The sequence below is a fragment of the Fundulus heteroclitus genome, chromosome 14 (assembly GCF_011125445.2).
Source record: "Fundulus heteroclitus isolate FHET01 chromosome 14, MU-UCD_Fhet_4.1, whole genome shotgun sequence".
NCBI classification, from domain to species: Eukaryota; Metazoa; Chordata; class Actinopteri; order Cyprinodontiformes; family Fundulidae; genus Fundulus; species Fundulus heteroclitus.
The window spans coordinates 17,215,577-17,237,112 of record NC_046374.1 but is presented as its reverse complement, the minus strand read 5'-3'; the positions used below and the strand labels follow the sequence as shown (position 1 = coordinate 17,237,112).

General features: G+C 40.1%; 2 protein-coding genes across 4 annotated transcripts; one reads left to right on the top strand and one right to left on the bottom strand.

The window, feature by feature from the left end:
- The first annotated feature begins 3,306 nt into the window (after positions 1 to 3,306).
- Positions 3,307 to 12,666, top strand: LOC105934628 (perlucin-like protein). 2 transcript variants are annotated; one of them, XM_012874717.3, is made up of 6 exons: positions 3,307 to 3,405; positions 4,898 to 4,999; positions 7,510 to 7,629; positions 7,803 to 7,963; positions 8,158 to 8,282; positions 12,533 to 12,666. In XM_012874717.3, the coding sequence occupies exons 1-6, from the start codon at positions 3,354 to 3,356 to the stop codon at positions 12,648 to 12,650; spliced, it is 678 nt and encodes a 225-aa protein (XP_012730171.2). In that variant the 5' UTR covers positions 3,307 to 3,353; the 3' UTR covers positions 12,651 to 12,666. The 2 variants fall into 2 exon arrangements, with proteins under 2 accessions (XP_012730171.2, XP_036002322.1); XM_036146429.1 differs by having other exon boundaries at positions 7,773 to 7,963.
- Positions 12,667 to 12,674: 8 nt separating this feature from the next.
- On the bottom strand, positions 12,675 to 20,105 carry si:dkey-219e21.2 (E3 ubiquitin-protein ligase TRIM39). Of its 2 annotated transcripts, none has more exons than XM_012874699.3 (10): positions 19,536 to 20,105; positions 19,101 to 19,154; positions 18,648 to 18,802; positions 17,181 to 17,279; positions 16,467 to 16,598; positions 16,243 to 16,362; positions 15,990 to 16,118; positions 15,272 to 15,350; positions 15,127 to 15,153; positions 12,675 to 15,041 (listed from the first exon to the last, which is right to left on the bottom strand). In XM_012874699.3, exons 2-10 carry the CDS (start codon positions 19,150 to 19,152, stop codon positions 14,452 to 14,454), a joined length of 1,383 nt encoding a protein of 460 aa, XP_012730153.2. In that variant the 5' UTR covers positions 19,153 to 19,154; positions 19,536 to 20,105; the 3' UTR covers positions 12,675 to 14,451. The 2 variants fall into 2 exon arrangements, with proteins under 2 accessions (XP_012730153.2, XP_021178328.2); XM_021322653.2 differs by having other exon boundaries at positions 16,467 to 16,601; positions 19,536 to 20,103.
- Positions 20,106 to 21,536: the final 1,431 nt, after the last annotated feature.

Below are 21,536 nucleotides of genomic sequence, written 5' to 3'. Positions count from 1 at the left end.
CTCATGCTTGCTCACGAAAAAAAAAAAAGTAACTAAATTCTTTTTTGCACATCTGTAAAATAACTTCAATCTAGATTTAAATTTGTCTATATAAGTAAAAGGCAGTGTAACTTTTGCTTTACAGAGAGACAGCGTCTTCTGTAAACTTCATCACTCTTCGTCATGGTCCAACCACAAACCTTATTGAGATTTTATGTTATAGAATCCAAAGACTTGGTCTTATTATTTATACACGTAGAACACAAGATGATTTATAATGGTGAAGTGCAAGAGAACGATTAATGAGTTTCCAGTTTAATCTCCTTAACTCCTAAGCCAATGTTTTGTAAAACCACCTCATTTACAGATGCAAGTCTCTTAAGAGTTTTTCACATCTAGAGGCTGAAATTTTACCAGTTTTCTTCACTAATTGGGTCGAGCCCACCCCAGTCTCAGGTCCTCCCTGGATTGTCCTGAATTTAGCTCCATCATCCTTCCATCAACTCCCAGCAGGCTCCCTGTTTCTGCTGAAGAAGAGCGTCCCCACATTATGATGCTGCCACCACCATGTTTCTCTGCAGAGATGTTAGTTTTCCCCCACAGTGTTTTACATTTAGGCCAAAACGTTCATTGTTTGCTCTCCATATGCGATTGAAACCAGATATTTGTAACAAAAAATACTTTTCTCACTGTCTGACTTTATTAGGTTAGGATTATCACACTTCTTACAGTTTGCTAAAGTTTTCCATGTGAAAGCCCAGAAAATGTCATGACTTTTCTAACTCCTTACTGGTTACTTCACAATGTTAGAGTTAAAGTGTGGCACACCTGTGGATGTTTTTAAGGTATTGCCATACCAGCTTTATTTATAGAGCACTTTAAACACCAACTGGACCAAAGTGCTGTACACAGAGCAAATGAACAGCAGTCATGTGATGGCCTTAAACTAATAATAAAATCAATAAGACCTAATAAATAAAACAGTCCTATACAAAAATAATAAATTAACCATAGAATCACTAAAACGAAGTACAGTGAACAGAAAATAGTCTATAAAATTAATAGTAAAACACACTATTGTAAAAAGGCAACCTTTCAGAGGGTGTCAAAGGGTGCCAGGAGCAAACATGGGTTTTAAGAAGGGATTTGAAATCAAAGCGACAAATCCTGTCTGATGACCAAGGGAAGGTCATTCCACGACTTGGGAGCTGCTACAGCAGCACAGTCTCCTCTAAACTTTGAATTTTGTCTTTGCCACTCTCAGTAGCAGCTGATCAGCTGACCTGAGGGAACGGTGTAGCAGCTCGGACAGATAGGGTGGAGCAAGGCCTCTTAGGGCTTTAAAAGCAAAATGATATTAAAATGAATCCTAAAATGTACAGGCAACTAGAGAGGCTAAAATAGGGGAGACACGGTCACTTTTGTGTGCCTGTTAAAGGCCATGCAGCAGCGTTCTGTACCCTGTGGAGCTGAGAGATACAAGAATCACTGACTGCTTTATGGAGTGCATTACGGTAATCTAGCCTAGTGATTAAAAAGGCATGGATTACTGCTAAGAAACAATAGGATTCATCTTTGCTAATTGCCTCAAATGAAGAAAACTAGATTTGATGACGGCTTTAATATGATTTTCTAAGTACAGCATCAACTTGGACCCCTGGCCTGATTTACGGGGTGAAGGAACCAGGGTCGGCGGCATGGGCGGGCCTTAGAAATAGAGCCAAGAGGGAGCAGATAGAGCTTGAAGAGGAGAGGGCCCAAAACTGAGCCCTGCTGGACCCCACAGAAGAGAGGAGCTGACGAGAAAGTAAAATCCTGTGGTTCACTGCGTCAAAGGCAGCGGATAAATCTAACAGTCACCAGAGTCAGGTGCTAAGAATACATCATTAAAAACGTTTAGAAGGGCGGACTATGAAAAGATTTAAAACCAGACTGTAAAGCCTCTAAAATATTCTTTTCTTTCAGATACATCATTAGTTGTCTTTATGAAAGAAATGGTAGTTTAGAGATAGGCCTATAATTCACAGTGGGGTCAAGAGTAGCTTCCTTAGATAGAGGCTGAACAACTAGATGTTTCTGATTTACAGGACCTGAGGACAGACTACTATTCAAAAGAACAAAAGGACCTATGGTAAGAAAAACGTCTCTAAATAATCCAGGTGGAACTGCATCATTTGCAGAACATGTCTGCTTTAAACGATCTCCTTCAAAGACGACAGAGTCCCGGGTTTAAAGCCGTCAAAAACAGACGCAGACAAAGCAGGGTGTAAGGATTGAAGGGTCAGGGGTATTACCTCAGACACCGCTTCCTTGTTTCATATCATGAAAATCAAAATGAACTGAGACGAATGTGTGGACCTCCACAGGTCTGGTTCATCCTGGGGTGCAATCTATAGATATCTCAAGGTACAGAGTTAATTTGTTTAAACACTACACAACAATAAACGCCACGTGAACCTGCAGCCGTTACACTATTTAGGTAATAGATGGGTTCTGTCAGTGTCCCAGATATCACTGTTTTAGCGTAGATACATGTGTGAAACTAAAGTAAAAGACCCTGTTAAGATGCTGCCTGAAGGAAGGATCCACACCCACAATGAAACAAGTCCTGTACCTGGGCCGTATGACCCTTCACAGAGAGCAAAAAAAAAAAAAAAAAAAGACAGATTATAATTAGCAAGATGATGTGTCCCATCAAATGTTTTCACTATAATCACCTTAGAGGAAGTTAGCAAGCCAGAGACCATTACCCATCTGCAAAGCACGGGGGTGTTAGTATCATTTGGCGTTTTGCAGCAGGAGGGATTGGTGCACTTCACAAAACAGATGGCATCGTCAGGACAGAACATTATGTGGAAACACTGAAGCAAAATCTCATGACATCAACCAGGAAGTTAAAGTTTGGTCACAAATGGTGTCCTTCAAATGGACGAAGGTCCTTACCGTTCAGCCAAATCAGTCCCAGAGTGACTCAACGGCAACAGAGTTGAAGTCTTGGGGTGGCAATTACAAAAGGTCATGTCTCAGTCTCAATAAAATGAGGCAAGTTACCTAACTTTATGAATGTAATTTAAAAAAAAGACAGTTCAGACTGTTTAAAGGCTGCATGAGGGCACGTCACACCCTCACACCAGGCCTCCAGAGTCTCAGATGATGATGTGCTGATGCTGGTATTCATAGCCCAGGCGTAGAGCATTTCACACATAGACTGCTTCCTCTGTAAACCGCCACAGATGTAGGGTTGTTTATGGGGTTTTTTTTTAGCTCCCATACTATAAAAGAAAAGGCGTCCTCAAATGGTGTTCGCTTAATGTGTCGATGCAAGACTTTACAGGACTAAACACATGCGTGGCAACAACTAAACAAAGGGACCGATGGCTTCAAGCGACAGCAAAGAGGCATCGCTGAAAACTGCAGCGTGTGGGGGTAAGCTTCAAAACGTACTGCGTCGGAGAAAGATGGAGATTTAAAGATAAGCCAAATACAGGACTGTCTCAGAAAATTAGAATATTGTGATAAAGTTCTTTATTTTCTGTAATGCAATTAAAAAACATGAAATGTCATACATTCTGGATTCATTACAAATCAAATGAAATATCGCAAGCCTTTTGTTGTTTTATTGTTCTATTATTGTCCACCTTTTCAATCAGACAGGAGCCACACTCACACAGAAATGTTTTTCTTTTGGAGTAAAAAAGCGCCTTGTCTCTGTTACGTTTTTATCGGTCTTAGATTACGTTGACCTTTTTTTTTTATAAGAATGCTAGTTCTTCATGTCTTCAAATGTTGGACTCTGTTTACCAGGCTTCATTAAGGTTCATCACAAACTATAGAGCCATGACACATTACTGTGACCTGTACTCTCAGGTGGGATGGCCTTCCCTCTCTACGAGGAGGCCGTGTCATTGGTACACTTTTATTTACGAGGCCATTCTCGGATTACTGCCCTCTTACATTTGTACCTTACTTACACAGAAAAGCGTGGCCTCTTATGCCCTGATATCCAACGATCAGCTGTTGCTCACGGTTCCTTTTGCCCGCACAGAGCTGGGGAAGAAAGCTTTTAGCTACACAGCTCCTTGTGCGTGGAAATTTTTACAAAGGGACTGGAAGTTGACTGCGTTTTTATCCTTAATTGCATTTAAGTTGAAAATGAGGGAATTTGAAACGGCCTCAATTATCTGTAATTGTTTTCTTTGATATGTTATTTTGTTTGTTTGTGTGTGCCTGTCATTTAATCTACACTGCAAAACGGATTTAAAAATAAGTCAACTGTTCTTAAAATGTGTGTTTATTCTCCTAGATTTCAGCAGGTAAATAATCTTATCTGCCAATGGAATGAGTATTTTGACCCCTAAAATAAGATAATTAGACATCCTGAAATAAGATGATGGAGATGAGGTGTTCCTATTTTAAGTGCTAAAATCTTATTCCATTGGCAAATCATCTTATTTACCTGCTCAAATCAAGGACAGATACACTCATTTTAGGAAAATATTACTCATTTTTAGTTCCGATTTTGCAGTGTAATGTATACCTGTTCAATGTGTAAGTTTGCTGCTTCTTGGACAGGACTCCCTTGAAAAATAGGTTTTTAATCTCAATGGGATTTTTTTTCCTGGGTAAATAAAGGTTAAATAAAAAAAAGATAAAACTGAAAAATTTCTCCTAAATGAAAACCAGAGCTGCAAAAATTTAGAACCTGAATAACTTCGACATTAGTTAAAAAAAGAGAAAACTCCTACATGTCACATGAAAATTCATCAACATTTCCATAAAAAACTAATTTCTTTATCAACCTACAGCCTAAAAACGATGGAAACACACAAGCAGTTTTGCTGGATTCGTTTGCTTTCGTGTTGTGTGCTCTGAGGTCACGCTTTCTGTACGTCCAGTTAATAAAATTTTACCGTCGCAGATGCAAGATCCTGCGAGAGATGGCACCTGACCTTCGGAGGGGCTATTGCTGTAGCAGCAACGTCTCTGCTCACCGTGTTCATCTTGGCCTTCGTTTTATTTGGTAAGTAGATAGCAGGCGTTTGTGCCGATTGAGATATTCTTCAAATCATTTATATGCGTTACAAAAGTTAAAACAATATGTGAGAAACTTCAAGTAGTTTTTTCATTTCAACACATTAAATGTTGGATCTTTATGTCTTTAGTGAAAGATAATGTTGGATTTGGATTTTGGTCGAGAGAGACATTCTGAATTTTAGTGCTGAAGGTTTCATGGCGAGTTTGGAAAAACACAACTTTTATTAGGCGCCTGCCATAGCAAATGCATTGGAGGCACCTATTACTATGCACCTCAAAACATTTTCGGAAATTAATGCGGCCCAAACCGTAGCGTGCACCCCAACAATATAGGTATCAAAACGTCTGGCTTGGTCGGAAATGGTGTGCTATTACTTTTATTGGGGTTTCAAGTTACCATGGCAACGCAATTAGTGAAAAACCATTTCCATAGGAAATGAACGGCGTCAGGTACAGAGAAAGCCTCAAAAAAGCCTCAAAATGACTATTTTCAACGCTGTACTGTATCGTCATGCTTTCACCTACGAACACTGTTTAACTTCCAGTTTGTAGATATATCTTTGAACTACTCAGAAGTGAAAACGGGATGCGGATATCTTTTTATAGTTTTCTTACAGTCACTCCTCAAAGTTCATGTCCAAAAATCAGCGAAATCATCGTTTATAATGAAAGTCAATGATGGAATTCTCGAACCAGCAGAGTGGCCCACTCTAGCTTTTTCAAAGATTTCACAACTCCGAACAACTTCAGCCTACTCGCTCAATTTTCACTCTACGTAGACAAATTATACATTAAAACGTAGATATTTTTTGTCTGGATTCAGGAAATGTAACCCTCATCGTGTAGGAGTATAGATTTTTCACAAATCACCTCAGACCACCACAAACCTCATTCATTTCCTATGGAGCGGTTTTGAAAAATGACACAAAAACAAAAAGCTGTGAAGGAAGCTTCACTTGGAGTGATCTTCTCAGAAAGGTGTCTGGGTTAAAGAAACAAAGCAGGACAAGCAACTCTGTAAATTTATATCGCAAAAGATGTTTTGTACTACAAGATGGTTTCAGTTAATTAAAATAAATCCAATAAAACTATCTTCAGAGGTGCATCGCCTCTGCTATCAGTCTTGATGTTTCATCTGGTTAGTCTCCATCACTGTTCTGGTGTTTGGGTCAAGAGAAACATTCAGTTCCTCTTTGTTCTGAAACTAGAAAAACAGCCTATAAGAATTTAAATTAAGTCTTGAAAGCCAGCGAAGGGAACCTTACACTGGTGTCAAGTGATCACACCTCTTACTTTCAGTTCAATTCAGTTTTATTTATATAGCGCCATTTAACAACACATGTCATCTCGAAGCACTTTATAAAGTCAGATTCAATCAAATCATCCAGACAGATTGGTCAAAAAGTTTCCTATCTAAGGAAACACAGTAGGTTGCAACGAGTCTTTGACAAGCAGCATTCACTCCTCCTGAAAGAGTGTAGTGCTACAGGGAGAGTCGTCTGCATTGTTGATGGCTTTGCAGCAATCCCTCATACTGAGCATGCATGAAGCGACAGTGTAAAGAAAAACTCCCCTTTAACAGGGAGGAAAACCTCCAGCAGAACCAGGCTCAGTATGAACGGTCATCTGCCTCGACCGACTGATGGTTAGAGAAGACAGAGCAGAGACACAACAAGCACAGAAGCAATCATTGATCCAGGAATCCTTTCTATGTTATTGGGTAATGGCAGATAATCTGCCAGATTGCAGAAAAATGAAGAAAACACAATGATGCTTCAACATCTGGAGTTTGTTTCAAAATATGCAACAATGAAACAAGACCTTAAATACTAAGTATTCTTCATTTGACAAGTTTTATGAGGTGATTCCTCTCCACTGTCGCCACATGCTTCCTCAGTGTGAGGGATTGCTGCAAAAACAATGGTTTTATATAACTGGCTGTATTTTCTTATTACAGTATTTTTATTATTTTACAGTACAGTAAAATATAAAATACAGTATTTTTATTATTAGCTGGCATTACATGGTCAGTGGATTGTACAATACTATAATCTTAATTGAATTGGACTATATGTTACTGGATCAGGGTATTGCTATATGAATGGGTTGAGTTGAAATGAATTATCTGACTTGAATTACATTTGCACCTTTTTAAATTCTGTGTAAGTGGATATGAATTGGATCCGTTTGTCCTGTAAAGGTTTTCTTGAAATGAAGTTTGTAATGTGGTGCCATGAATTAAGCTGAGCTGAATTTGTAGAAGACAAGGCTCCAGTTCCCATGAAATCACTTAAGGCCATTATTTGTCAGATAATAAGGATTTTGTTAAAACGTTATTCCTTTGAGATTTTATTTGAAATGTAAAATGCATTATAAATAAATTTATTATTCTAGCTTTGGAATAATGATAAAAAAGGATGACTCCATGTGTTGCTGCATCTGCAGTTAAGAGGTCACAGTTTAGGTTGTGTAAAGTTTTTCCAATCCATGTGGCAGCCATGTGGGGAGCGGCTCCAGGGGAAGACCCAACCTTTCGACAAAAACAGCTGGAAAACCTGCAGCAGTGCCAAAGAATGCACCATGAACTGAAAACGATGCTGCACTCTGCCACTCAGGGTAAGTTTACAAGTTATTGTCTCATTCAAGCCCGTGAAAACCATGATATGTACAATTCGTGTGCAGAAGTTAAAATACAGCAGATACGTCTGGGTGAGCTGTCATGATGGTAGCTCCACTGCCTGGTATTACTGTCGCCTCAGCGGTTCTGTTTGTTTCTCTGCCGTCTGGAGACTCCCGGTGCCGTTTGTGTCCTGAGGGCTGGCTGTGGTGGAGGAGCCACTGCTACTTTTTCTCGGTCGGACTCCGAGAAAACCTTCGTTGGAAGGAGAGCGCCACGTTCTGCCAGCAGCTCAACAGCAGCCTGGTTGTGATCAGAGACTCTGCAGAGATGGTAACTGGTCAGGAGAGGAGAGAGACCTCATGAATTACCAGATAGAATCAGTAAAGATTATAAATGAATCAAAAAGATTAACTCTACTTTTAAAGACCCTGTTCTCTCAGTGTATCTCTCTCCTTTAACATTTCTTATCTTGAACTGAGACGTTAATGACAATTTTTTTTGCCAATATTGTGCCTAAATTGCAGGCTTTCCTCCAAGGAGTTATGAGTAAGGCCACCAAATATCCTTTCCTGTGGGTGGGACTGACGGACAGCCAGCAGGAGGGAGTCTGGCAGTGGCTGAGTGAGAGAGAAGGCCAGCACCACTCACCGTAAGTCTGAAGCTCTGACGAAGACCAAATATCATCCCATCCATGTTTAATCGAAGACATTTCTGCAGCCGGTGCCAGTTCACTTTAATTTCCCCTCGGTACCGTTGTATTTTAATACTAGATAACGTCCTTTCCGGACCAGGTGTCAAGAGACAAGTACAAAAAAAACAATGAGGAAATGGTTTTCTATACACAGATGCATCGCAAGAGGCAGGACGAGTTTTATTTTACTAAAAGGAGAAATGAAAATTACATAAAACTAAAAACAATGCTTGCATAAAATCGACGAACATGGTACAATGGTTTCATTTCCTTAATTAATAGTTCAATTAAATTTTATTTATATAGCGCCAATTCATGAAACATGTCATCTAAAGGCACTTTCCAAAGTCAAATTCATTCAGATTATACAGATTGGTCAAAAAATGTCCTATATAAGGGAACCAGTTGATTGCATCAAAGTCCCGACAAGCAGCGTTCACTCCTGGAGAACCGTAGAGCCACAGGGAGAGTCGTCTGCATTGTACATGGCTTTGCTGCAATCCCTCATACTGAGCAAGCATGAAGCGACAGTGGAAAGAAAAACTCCCCATTAACGGGAAGGAAAACCTCCAGCAGAACCGGGCTCAGTATGAACGGCCATCTGCCTCGACCGACTGGGGTTACAGAAGACAGAGCAGAGACACAACAAGAGAAACAAAAAAGCACAGAAGCACACATTGATCCAGTAATCTGTTCTACATTAGATGGTAGTAGCGGGTGAGCCGTCTTCTCTGGATGATGTAACAGCTAACAGAACGTCAGACCGGGTGTACCTACTGTGAATAAAAAAAAAAGTCTTTTCATAACTGTAAAAAGTGTTGCAATCATTTTTTATTCTTATCCATGCCGAATATCCACTCCATCCCTGTAGGGATGGAGATCTGGTGATGCACACGTTTGTTTCCTCATTTCCTGTCAGCCTACTTACCAAAAATGAGCCACTAGTGCCACAAAAGCAAAAACCCAGAAATAGAATAGATAGATAGATAGATAGATAGATAGATAGATAGATAGATAGATAGATAGATAGATAGATAGATAGATAGATAGATAGATAGATAGATAGATAGATAGATAGATAGATAGATAGATAGATAGATAGATAGATAGATAGATAGATAGATAGATAGATAGATAGATAGATGGATACGTTCAAAGCATCAGCTTCATCTCTTATTGCAGAAGCATGAGCTCACAACAAAAATATTAGAAAATTTCCACCTTGAATTTGACGACATTTATTTAATAGGGGGAGATAGGTGCTTTTAACAAAGCTGGTTGTGCTGAACTTGTTGTCGTTACTGGAGTAAATTGCTTGCACAAGTTTATTTTGTTAGGAGGACAGCACCTCTCCAGATATACAGCATGTCAAAAGGTTGGGAAAAATAGAGAGAGAGAGAGAGAGATCTTTAAAATATCCTCTTTTCACAAAATCTCCTGTTCATCAGAGTCCTGCCTCTCTTATTCTCTTAACATTTTCCCACAGAGTGTCTGCAGGATTTAGGTCTGAGGACTGAAATAACCAAGGAAAAAAAAAGTTGATTATTGTCCGATAAACTGATCCTTTCTTGGTTTGGTCGTATATCTTGGGCCATTCTGGTAAATTTGACCTGACTTCATGATGATGTGCACTGTAGCAAGGTGTCCGGGGCACACATCCTCCTCCACCACACAACAGTGACTACTTTTCAATGCCTCCATCCCTCCGTTCAGCAGTCTGATGACTGAAGTGATTGAAGGAGGAAAACAGGGGAGGAATATGTTAAAATACAGGCGTGGGGACGTGAGAACGGGCAATCAACGGGAGGATCTGGCAGCGAGTGAAAAAGACTGACAGGCTTATAAATGCTGGAAATAGTGATCAGTGGCTCACGAACCAGGCGAGTCCAGTTAACAGAGTGAAAGACAGCTCTGTACGAACATAAAGTGAGGAGGCTGGAGTAAATCGGCAGACACAGGATTGAACAAAAACAGATATCACGCTGACGTACAACACACTAGATAAACCGCAAACTGAAATAGGCTTGATCTTGGTTTCGCTTCACCAAGTTAAACGTCCAGCAGAGCGGGGGCGCTGGGCCGCTCTGTTGCAGGCGCACCGTGTGCAGACACTATGGTCCAGTGGCGCCACCAGGGGGTGGCCAGGGGTGGCCATGGCCCCCTCATGTCACGTCCTGACCATAGACATTATATAGAGTGGACATAGAGTGGACCCCGCATTGACTGTTGCGGCGCAGAAATTACAGCCGCGGTATATATGTGTGTATATATATATATATATATATACATGTACAAATGTGTTTGTGTATATAGTAAGTGGCTGTGTTTTGCAACATACATACATCCTGTCAGAATATTCTATAACTTTTAACCCCACTAAGATTATTTAAATGCAGTGGACCATTTGTTATAATAGCTGTAGTTTTAAAGTTTTCTCATCACTGCACAAAGGTCTACTCTTATATTATGTCTGTGGTCCTGGCCACCTCACTTATTTGTATCTGCCAGTATCTACATTCCCCTAGTAATTGTTTTGTTTTTCAATAAATTAATAAATGTGCACCAATGTTATTGGTCTATGCAAATTAGGTCATTGGTAACATTAAAAATCAAACAATAAACCAAAAGATGTTTCCTTGAGTCTTTCTGATAGTTTTCTACAGGCAGCTTTACTACAACAGTAGAATAAAATCCTGAAATTATGGCTTTTAGTTTCAGTGCCACCCCAAAAGTTTAAGTGGCCCCTTATGCCCCCTATGAAAGGTTTCTGGAGGCGCCATGGTCCTCGATGCGGATGTCCAGGCTTCTTGAGGAGTATGTGCATGTTATGCACTTAGTTTGGTGTAATTGTGCAACGTGTGTATTTAATGTGTATTTATAGTATTTTACGGCAGCACCTTTATCTAGCACACGTAGTCCAAGGCAAATTTCCCCTACGAGGATATTAAAATACACATCACCTTCTCTCTTCGCCCGCTTCCCTGTCAATAATTTTTAATAAAGGAAACTAGTGACAAAAATTATACAAAGAAAATACTTCCAGTAGGGTTAAGCTAAATTGATTTGCGATGGTAGGACAAAGAAAAGGCTAATTTATATCCTTGGCTTCACTACCAAAGAATCAGCTGGCATGTAGGACGTGTTTAATGGCAGCTATGGAGGCTTGGTGACCCCTCCCCAGCTCTCTAGCACTCTACCTCCCTCCCTGACCTCCTCACTGTTCTCCTCAAGCCCTGTCTGTCACATCTCTACTTGTTTTAATATTTTTAATTGCTGCTCTGACGGTAGACGTGGGCAAGTTTAGGGGAGAGGCCATCTTCTTGTCATCACGTCCCAACTTCTGAAGATCAACACATCTCTGCTCTCCTGAGCCCACATCCAGAAATCGCCCGTTGTGTCACTTCGTAGTTATACCCCAGAGAAATTTGGACTATTCAATTCATTTTCAAAAGTTCCTAGACTCTGATTAAAAATAATTGTATTAATATATTTCAGTTGTATTTTTAGGAGCTGCCAATTATTGTTACACTATAAGCAAAACAAACATGATTATTTCCTCGAGTGGGAATCTTTTTTTTTTTTTTTTTGCTTATCTCTCAAAATAAAATATAAATGTACTGTGAGATTATCCCTGTGGAATGTATTTATGTTTAGGTGTTTTTTTGCAGCTAAAAGAGCACCAATTGTTTTGGACCAGACAAAATCTCTGCTTTTAGCTACGGCTCAAAATATAACCAACAATTTGATTACTTCTTCTACTGTAGACTTGATTTTGCTCACTAATATCTAGATGTAATTTTGTCAATTAACAAAAAAAATATATACATATTTAAAATGTTTTAAATAACCCTGCTTCTTATTTCAAAATAATGCAGAACCAAAACAAATACGAATCCCCAAATTTAAAGCCTAAAATAAAATAAAAAAACACCAAATACAGAATATCTTCCATTTATATTTTTTTATTACAAAGGTTATAACAAACATACAGTATACATATACATTATCGTACAGACACAAAGCTTTGTAAAATAAGTTTGTTTCATTTTACACCAGACTGGTATAGATACTTTAACGTAATTGACTTACGTACTTACAATTCACAATCTCTCTGGAGATTTATAACAGTTCCGAAGGTTAACGGCTGACATTATTTTGATTCCTTTCTTTATTCTCATTATAAATACACAGACCTGTGTGTTTTGAAGGATGGCTGTGCAGTGGAACAGTGAAGACAGGGACTGTGCAGACCTGAGGGGAGGTGGGACTCTGTTTGCCGCGGACTGTGAAGAGTACGGACCCTGGGCCTGCAAGACGGAGTCCTGACCAGCCTCCACCACCCCCCCCCCCCCCCCCCCTTATCCATACTTTAGTAACTGACCACAGGCTGGAGGAGCCCTGCAGTTTTATATGTTCAGAAAAGATCAGCTCTACAGAATGCTAAAGTGAAAGAAATACTTTATTGGTGCAGCTTAATGGGTAAATATTTGCTGGGGGGGATGCAGACTTTCCAACGACATCAATTTAATTATAAGAACAGTTTGTTCTGAAAGTGCAGTCCAAAGTGCATGCATGTAAAAAGTATAGTTACATGTTGTTTCTTTAAAGCTCCTATAGGAATTTCTGTTTCTAACATCAAGACTAAAGCATTCACAATGCTGTGATTGAATACAGACATCATCTTTCTAAACATTTTCATCAGCACTTCAAAAAAAAAAACCCAAAAACTTTTTATTTGCTTTACAACACAAATTAGACGTAACATTGAAGTAACATTTATGGAAAACAAACAATCAGAGAAGTTTTTTTATATAGCGTCTTCTTCTTTGGCTCCTGCAGATTTCATTGAGCTCAGATCATCTTCTCTCTTTTTTTTATTTATTTACGCTGTCTTTCACGTCTTTCACGTTTATCGCAGAGAGTCAAAACGAGGTCGACTACAGCAGACTTCAGGTCTGTTTAGTGGCTCTATTTCTATTTGGACACCTGAATGTGCCCCGACCCATAATCCCTGCAGTGCTTTTGCTCTTTACCTGACAGTTTAATCCACGCTTCTCTAGAAAGCTTTTCTATGTATCTATTAGCCTATTAGCCTATTAGCACACGGATGGCATCAACTACAGGCCAGAGATACATTCTCATCTTTTTTTTTTTTTACCCTCCAGAGATTAAGGCCATCACGCACTCTGAAAGAACAGAAAAATGTGTTCCCCCTCCCAGAACCCTTTTAGTCCCTGCCGACCCGGTTTGGGGGTTCTTCCACCTTCTGCAGAACTTTTTTTTTTAACTTGCCGTCTGACAACTATTGAGCGATTGGTCAGAAATGGGAAATTGGTGTGGTTTCTATTTTTTTTTTTTGCTGGAGGAACCTGAGAGAACCCTATGAGTTCTTGTGAAGTTTGAAACGTTCTGCTCAGGAAGAACACGTTCTGGTTCTCGCCACGCCAAGCAGAGGAACACATTCTCTCTTCTTCTGCACTTCGGCTCCTCAGGACTTGATAAAGCGCTAAACTGTGCGAGTGCAGGCCTTTTACCATTTCTTGTGCCTATGAGCCGGCCGCAGGGGAAAGAAATACTTTTTTTTGTTTTTTTGTCTTTAATGAAGGCATATTTAACTCATAAGGCTGTGAGAATAAATGCAAGATTTCATAATTAGTGTCTTTTAACCTGCAGCAGAATAAGCTTCATCTGAAATTGGAGTCGATAATATTTTTTTAAAGGTAAACAATTTAGGTTGTATAAAAGTATTTTTTTAAATAAAAGTTCAACATACGTTTTCAACTTTTATTCGTTTTTCTATAGTATCTTGGCAGATCATGAAATTTTTAAGGTTGACTTGTAATTTTTTTTGGATATTTCTGCCTTTCTCAGACTAATCCTGGAGCTTCTCATGCTCATTTATTCTTAATAAATTAATCCTGATCATCGTCTGCCCCGTTTTTAAGCTTCTCTGCTCCCTAATTTCTCGCCTTATAATTGCAGAGACGGACCCTTGCTTGTGCGGGATAGATAAAGCAGCGTGATCTCATGCTGCATTCAGGCGCCGTCGGCCACAGGAAATTCACGATAAGTCAGTACTTTTTGGAAAACGTTCAACGCTTTCGACGGGAGTCGCTTTGGGTTTCTTTTAAAGCTGGGTACTGTCCTCCGACTCCACCGTCCCGCTCTCATCTGCGCTCGGCGCCGGGACTGGAGAGGTTTTCTTCGGCGCGATGATGGTCATGAGTGTGCGGCCGTCCATGGGCGCGAACAGAGGGTACAGCTTCCCCCTGAAGTTCCCTGTGAACGTGTAGATGTGGGATCTGGTTTCTGCGTTGTAGAAGGAGATCTGGCCCTCCTCGTAGTCCAAGTACACCCCGATGCGCCGGGGGATGAGGGCGACGGGCAGCTGCGTCTCCGGCTTGGTGCAGGCGTAGAAGCAGTGGGTGCTTCTCCACAGAACCCAGTAGCCCTGCTTGGGGGTCATGGGGAAGTTCCCTTTGCGCTTGGAGGTGGCCGTGGTCAGCCCCACTCGCCAGTAGCCCTTGTTGGCGATGTCCACCTCCCAGTAGTGGCGGCCGCCGCCGTAGCCCTCCCAGCCCAGCACGCAGGGCCAGCTGTCATAGCGCTGGGAGCTGTCGGGAAGGTCCGACTCGGCGATGCCCTCCTGGACCCTGCGCTGGTCGTCTGAAAGCTGAAGCCACGGGTGGTTTGTGGTGGGGTCCAGAATCACGTCAGCTGGTGGAGGAAACATGAGAATTAGGCCTCAAAAACCACAAACATGTGGATTTAGGCGACAGACCAAGCCAAAAAATGTAGTTACCTGCTGCGCTGCTGATCCAGTCCCACACTGAAAACAGAGATGAGGATAAACAATTATAAACAGCTCGCAGATAAACACTGTAATTGAGCAATATGTTCTTATTTTTTTCCCCCATTTGGCCTAAAATCAAAACATATCTGCACACCTGAGTTTGGGATGTATCTGGGTATGCCTGCTTTCCAGGTCCTTTGCTTCGCCAGCAACCAGATCTGGGACACTGTTGTCTGTAAAAACACAACATGAAAAGAGGGGAAAAATGATGATTAAAATGCTCCGTCCAGAAAAACTGTCTTCTTCTTTAAATTTTGTTTGTAGCCTAAAATGTGAGCCACTGCAGTATTTCCAGTATAAAATTTATTTTATGTTTGTTAGTGTTGGTGGCCGTCATAGATCATCAGGGGGCCCCGGCGTCTGGCCAGCCCTTTAAAAGCTTTCTGGGAGCGCCCCTGCTCGCCATTTCTACTGCTGACCTCAACCAGCTTATGTAAGCAGCTCGTTTCAGCTGCTTGTTTATTGGTCAAGACACAAGAACAATTCAGTTTTTTGGGGAGGGATCTACTTCATATTTCCTTGGAAATCAGCGGTAAAAGTGGTGATAAGACGATAAACCTAATCTTCCACAAACTGTTATCAGAGACAAGGACTGCTGGAGGTTATCAGATCAGGGTCAATGAACCAGTTTATGGCTTCTCCACACGCAGAGGCAGCATTCACTCAGGCTGCATGTCGCATAAAACTGTTTTACAACCAAACGGCGTCACATTCACCTCACATGGGGATTCATATAGATATATATATAGATATAGATATAGATATAGATATATATATATATATGATATGAACAACGTTGTCATGTTTCTCACCGTGTTGTCTTCCCTGAGCAGAGACCAGGTGATGAACTCCAGCAGAGGCAGCATCTTGTACAGGCGTTTCTTCTTGATGCCCAGCAGGCGCAGCACTTTGCCCAGCTCCTCGCTCGGCACGCCGCAGCTCTGCAAAGACAAGTCAGCATTCAGCTTCTGTTGCTTGGGGTAAACGTGTCATCCTTCAGTTTTAAAGTAGAAGAGGCCATATTGTAAACGGCAGACTACCGGATAAACGCCAGTAACGCCTCACCTCAATCGCCTTCTGCAGCTCCTTTGCCCACTCCATGATCTTAAACTGCCCCTCCTCTTTGGGCTCCTTTTTATGCGCTTTCTTTTGATTGTCAGATTCCCACGGGGTCTGCTTCAGAAGCTACAGATGCAAGACGAGTTAGACAACAGGTATTTGACAGCTTGGTGTTGTTGCGGTGTAGGTTCGGCCTCTTTAATCCACACGTTTCTGGTGTGAGAACTCACCTCGTCGACATGGCGGAGCTCATCGGCCCACTCCAGGATCAGCTTTCGGCTCTCCTCCAGGCTGCGCTCGGTGCGCCGGTCTGAGCTCTGGGCCTCTGCCTTGCTGGTTCCCTCCCCTGGATCCGAGGCGCCCTGCTAAAACGGACACATAGTTTCCGACATGATCGGTCACAGAAAACTTACTTAGAACGGCTTCATCAATCAGGAGATTATCAAAACCCGTCATTGTTCATTTGATTTAAGGGGTAATAAATGCGGTAAGCCAACGGCGAGCCTGCCTGTTTATCAGACGGCAGTCTGAGCTGCAGGCTGAAAGGTCACAGAATCAGGCTGGAACGCCTTTGTAGACATAAATCGGCCCTATCAGCAGCCATCCACCCACATATCCTATCAGTGATTTAGGAATAAACATGTTTTCGTGGCAATGTTTCTTCAGATCAATGCACCCTGACCCATGAAGTATCAGATAACATGTAAAGACAATACTGTACTGCAGAAAATACACGTGACTACAGGTTCTTACATATGTTGAGCTTAACACTGAGCCTGTTACTTCATTTTCATTCAAAAGCATAACCTAAACTATTTTAAACGTTTAAACGTGTTCTAAGCAGAACATCTCTGTTTCGTTTGGTGTGTCTAGAACCATTCCTGACTCTCTCCTCCATGAATAAAGACTACAAAAACCACACGCTGACATCTCTGCGGCGCTACCTTGCACACTTGGTCCACTTGCTCCTTCCAGTGGTGGATGAACTGGACACACTCCTGCAGGCTGCGCAGGTCCTTCAGGTTCCCCTGGCGAGCGTGTTGCTGCAAGACAGACACATGCGGTTTTAAACAGATCAAACTGGAATAAAAGGACAACAGAGGTGAAACGTTGGTTTTAAACGCGCGGATTTAAGACGTTTCACCAATTATTTCCACTTCTGGACTATGGCTAATTTGCAGTAACTTCCTAAACCTATAAAACCACTAAACATTAGTTGAGCTGCACTAAACTGCAGCTCAACTAATATTGTACATTCAGATTGGTATTCGGCACTTCTGACCCGCGAATTAAGTCAAACCTAAGTTGCACATATTCTTGTTGAAGCTACAAAAACCTAATGCCGCTCTTGATGGCTTAGGTGCTAGCCACTTTTAGCAATACAAGCTGATATCAATGCACTTCTCTCCATTTTATGCACTCAAACACTACATTAGCATGTTCACACCTACAAAGGTTGCACATTACACTGCTTTAGTGACATAAGAAGGGGCCACTAAATGGCTTACACCTAAAAATTGTATTACATTGATCTCCAGGTTACTACGTCACTACGCCACACATTTCCGGTAAGAATCCTGAATTTAGCGTCTGTTTTAGTTAAAAAAAAAAAAGTTAAAAAAACCAACAACTGGACTTCTATTCTGAAGCTGAAGACGTTTCATTTCCCATCCAAGAAGCATAATGTCTTTTTTAGTCGTATTTCTGGCTTGAGAGTACAAAGCAAACACATATATAAACCATGTTCAGATACTAATACTTTTTTTATGTCACACAAAATCATCACTACGGTTTACAAATAAAAACAACAACATCAACGCAGTATAACCTATTTAATTGACTAATGTATGTAATTCAGATCACATGCATTATTCATCCGCTGATATACTTGGAAAGTAAATTAGTATTTTTTTAAAATGCTACAGTAATTTTAAGTCTTCTACTGTGACTTCTGGAGATTTAATGCATACTGAGCACCGTGTTCTTCTTGGGAAAAAAAAAAGAAATTTAGCAAAACTCAGCAAAGAAAAGTAATATTTCCTGCCTTTAGACACAGTTTTAGGCAGCGTCGTCCTTACTTCTGCCATTTAGGCAATTTAAGCAAGTAGAAATTTGGAACATAAAAGACTCTAACCATGTGAAGCATGAAATATTTCATCTTGCATTTATTTAAATACATTTAATTAACAGATATTGCAGTTTTGTTTTGCTTAATGACCACTTGGGTCAATTTTATAAACCTGCTTTGTATTACAGTTCTAGTGCTCTTGGAGGCCCCCTTGTGGTTCGGAGTCCCTAAACAACAGCTAAGCTTGCTTATGCCTCGTTCCCTATCGCAGTAAGCTCATCAAAACAGAACATTTCCCACAAACCCACACCTTTACTATTAAATTAAAAACACACAAGCTTACCTGTGAGTTCCTTCTGTTGGTGTTTGAGTTGGCGTGAATGGTGGGAGCCGAGCTGTGAGGCTGGACAGTCTCATCAGGGAGCTTCCAGCGAACGGCCCCGATGGAGCTGCTCTGGGTGGTGCTGCCGTCCTCATCGTTCAGCAGCAGGTTCACGCCTACAGGGGATGATTCTCAACGTTAAAATATATTAATACAACAACTTTACACAGATATGGAGAAAAAGGAGCGCAGAAAACAGAAACACGGAGGGACGAGTCTGATTGTAATTGTTGACTTTAAATAGATCTGGAGTTAAATCATGAATAATCCTTTGGAAACATTTAAAAGCATGTAATTACATTTAATGTTCCACATTAAGCCACATAATGAGCTGCCACCAGGCAAATGCTGTAAATATTTAGAAAGAAAGATATCACTAATGTTAAATGTAGTAATTTAAAAAAAAAAACGTACGTTTGTTACGCTTTAGGATCGTTTTTAGCTGAGTGCCTTCGTCCTTGTTCATGGCTGTGGGGAAGGAAACACATTTAGATTATTTAAAATAGGGAAAAAATACCTAAATTGAATGTAAAATAAATAAATAAAAAATATGAATATCAGAAAACATTTAAATATAAGAAAAAGCTAAAACAACACCGCTTTGCTTGTTTATTAAACATTAATGCAATTTAATAATTTGTTGCTGTAGCCAAAAATATATTTTCAGACTAGGTTATAAGCATTTATACAGGATTTGTAAAAATTGTTTTTATCAAAACGAAACCACAACTAACCACAATAAAATCAGCAATTAATAAACATAAACCGGCCAAATACAAGTTTTTAACTGCGGCTGCAATCTCCTGATGTGCGCTGAGGATGGGCCGAGCATTGAATGTAAATCGTTACCTCTTGTGTTGTTGGAGCGTTGCTGCAGCTCTGATGGTTGAGAGAAGTGGACAGAAAGCTCTGCCAGTCCAATCTTTTTGTTTCCTCAGAACCTGATCTTTGGACCGATTTATGGCCTCGGAGGTGGAGAGGGAAACTTTATTCCTTCAAATCCCGTCAGCTTCCTGTAAGCGGACAGTGGAGTCACGCCGAGGCCATGCAGAGGAGGGATGTTTTACGGCAGCAATAAGGCCCGTTATCAGCCAGAGTGACGCAGATGACTGAGGTTTCAGGTTGGAGTTACTGTAAACTGTTAACCCAGCAACAGAGAAATTAGAGCAGAGGTCAGCCCGGCCCTGTGAGGGCTTAAATAAATCATGAGTATAATTTTATTCACCTGATTCCAAAACAATAAAGCCCGGTTACCGTTAAAAAAAAAACAGAATGGAGATTTCCTTCTTACTTTTCTACCATAGTAAGACTAATTTTTAGGAAAGATTGACCCAAAAAAGAAACTACTCTGTGTCGGTCAATTACAAAAATCCCAATTAACTAAAAGTAAGCTTTTTGGTTTGGGCATAAAAAAGTCCAAGAGGGACAAATATTTCAAGGCATCATGAATACACCTCTGTTCATAGAAGAATAGCTGATTATTGTTAAAGATTAAGACATTTTAACACCTCCCGGTTTTAAATCCAGGCTCTACATAAATATAAACAGAGTAAAACTCACCACTGGTCAATTTTGAATCAGTAACAGCATACAACACACTAGTGTTGGGCAATATGACATTTTCAGTAATTTATGTAGAAAAAGAACATGTCTAATTATAATAATAATAAAAGTAAGCTTTAAAGTTCACTAAGGCAAGCAATACGTGTGACCTAACAGACTTTACTTTATTTTGACAATATAAGATATGCACTTCTGAGTAGCACTGAAACTGGGATTTGTACATTAATATATCATTATTAATCCATAAACGTACACAGTTCTTCAGGGAATTCATTGTTTAGTTAGTGTTAACTTATATATATATATATATATATATATATATATATATATATATATATATATATATATATATATATATATATATATATATAAATGAAGTTAGTTATCAGTGTTTTATAATTTGTTCTTTAAGTTTGTGCTTAAACAGATATGATCTCAGAAACTAGACTTCCAATCTAACATCGTATCAAGTGTAGGGCTGGGCGATATGGCTTAAAAATAAAATCTCCGATTGTACTTTACCAAATCCGATTAATCGATTTCTTTTTTCCTCCTTTTCTTTTCATAAAAAGAAATGAAAGAAATTTATTTAAAAACTTGCTTTTAAGAGCAGGCTTCACATCACTTGTGTAACTTCAAACTAAGTTTAAAATAATAAGTAAATGAGTAAATTAAAATGCCTCACATTACGGTAAAATACAATATTTTGACAATATATTTTCCTAAACAAATATTCAGCATTGCATGCTGATCTGTTCACGGAAGCCCAATGATTAATTTGGAAAAATAAAATCCCGATTTTCCAAAAATTTATTCATAAAAAAATATAAACTCGAATTAATCGATTAAATCGATTTATCGCTCAGTCCTAATCAAGAGTATTCAGAAAAAAAAAACATTGTAACCATTTTTTTTTTCTATTGTTTGGTCACGTCGGCCAGCTCTACCACAAAGGTCCCAAGTACTTCACTACCATGAAAGTGGCTGAATTTGATCAATTAACGAGGTAAAAGCGCCTTTTCAGAGGACGTTCTTCAGTAAAGGTTGTCTGCTGGTTCATCACCTCTGATGTAGTCACTGCAGATTTAGTTACTGAAGAGTAAATGACCCTTTCTATCCTCCTTTACTTTCGTTTCCTCTGACCTGGATCCTGTAAAGAGGAGTTATGCAGCATGATTTGGGCAGGCTCGTCGTTGAGTTCCTCCTCCTGATAGAAGCGATGACGTGACAGTGGGATGCTTCTCAGTGAGTCTGTGATCAGATAAGGGCGGTGCGGCGCTGGCAGCT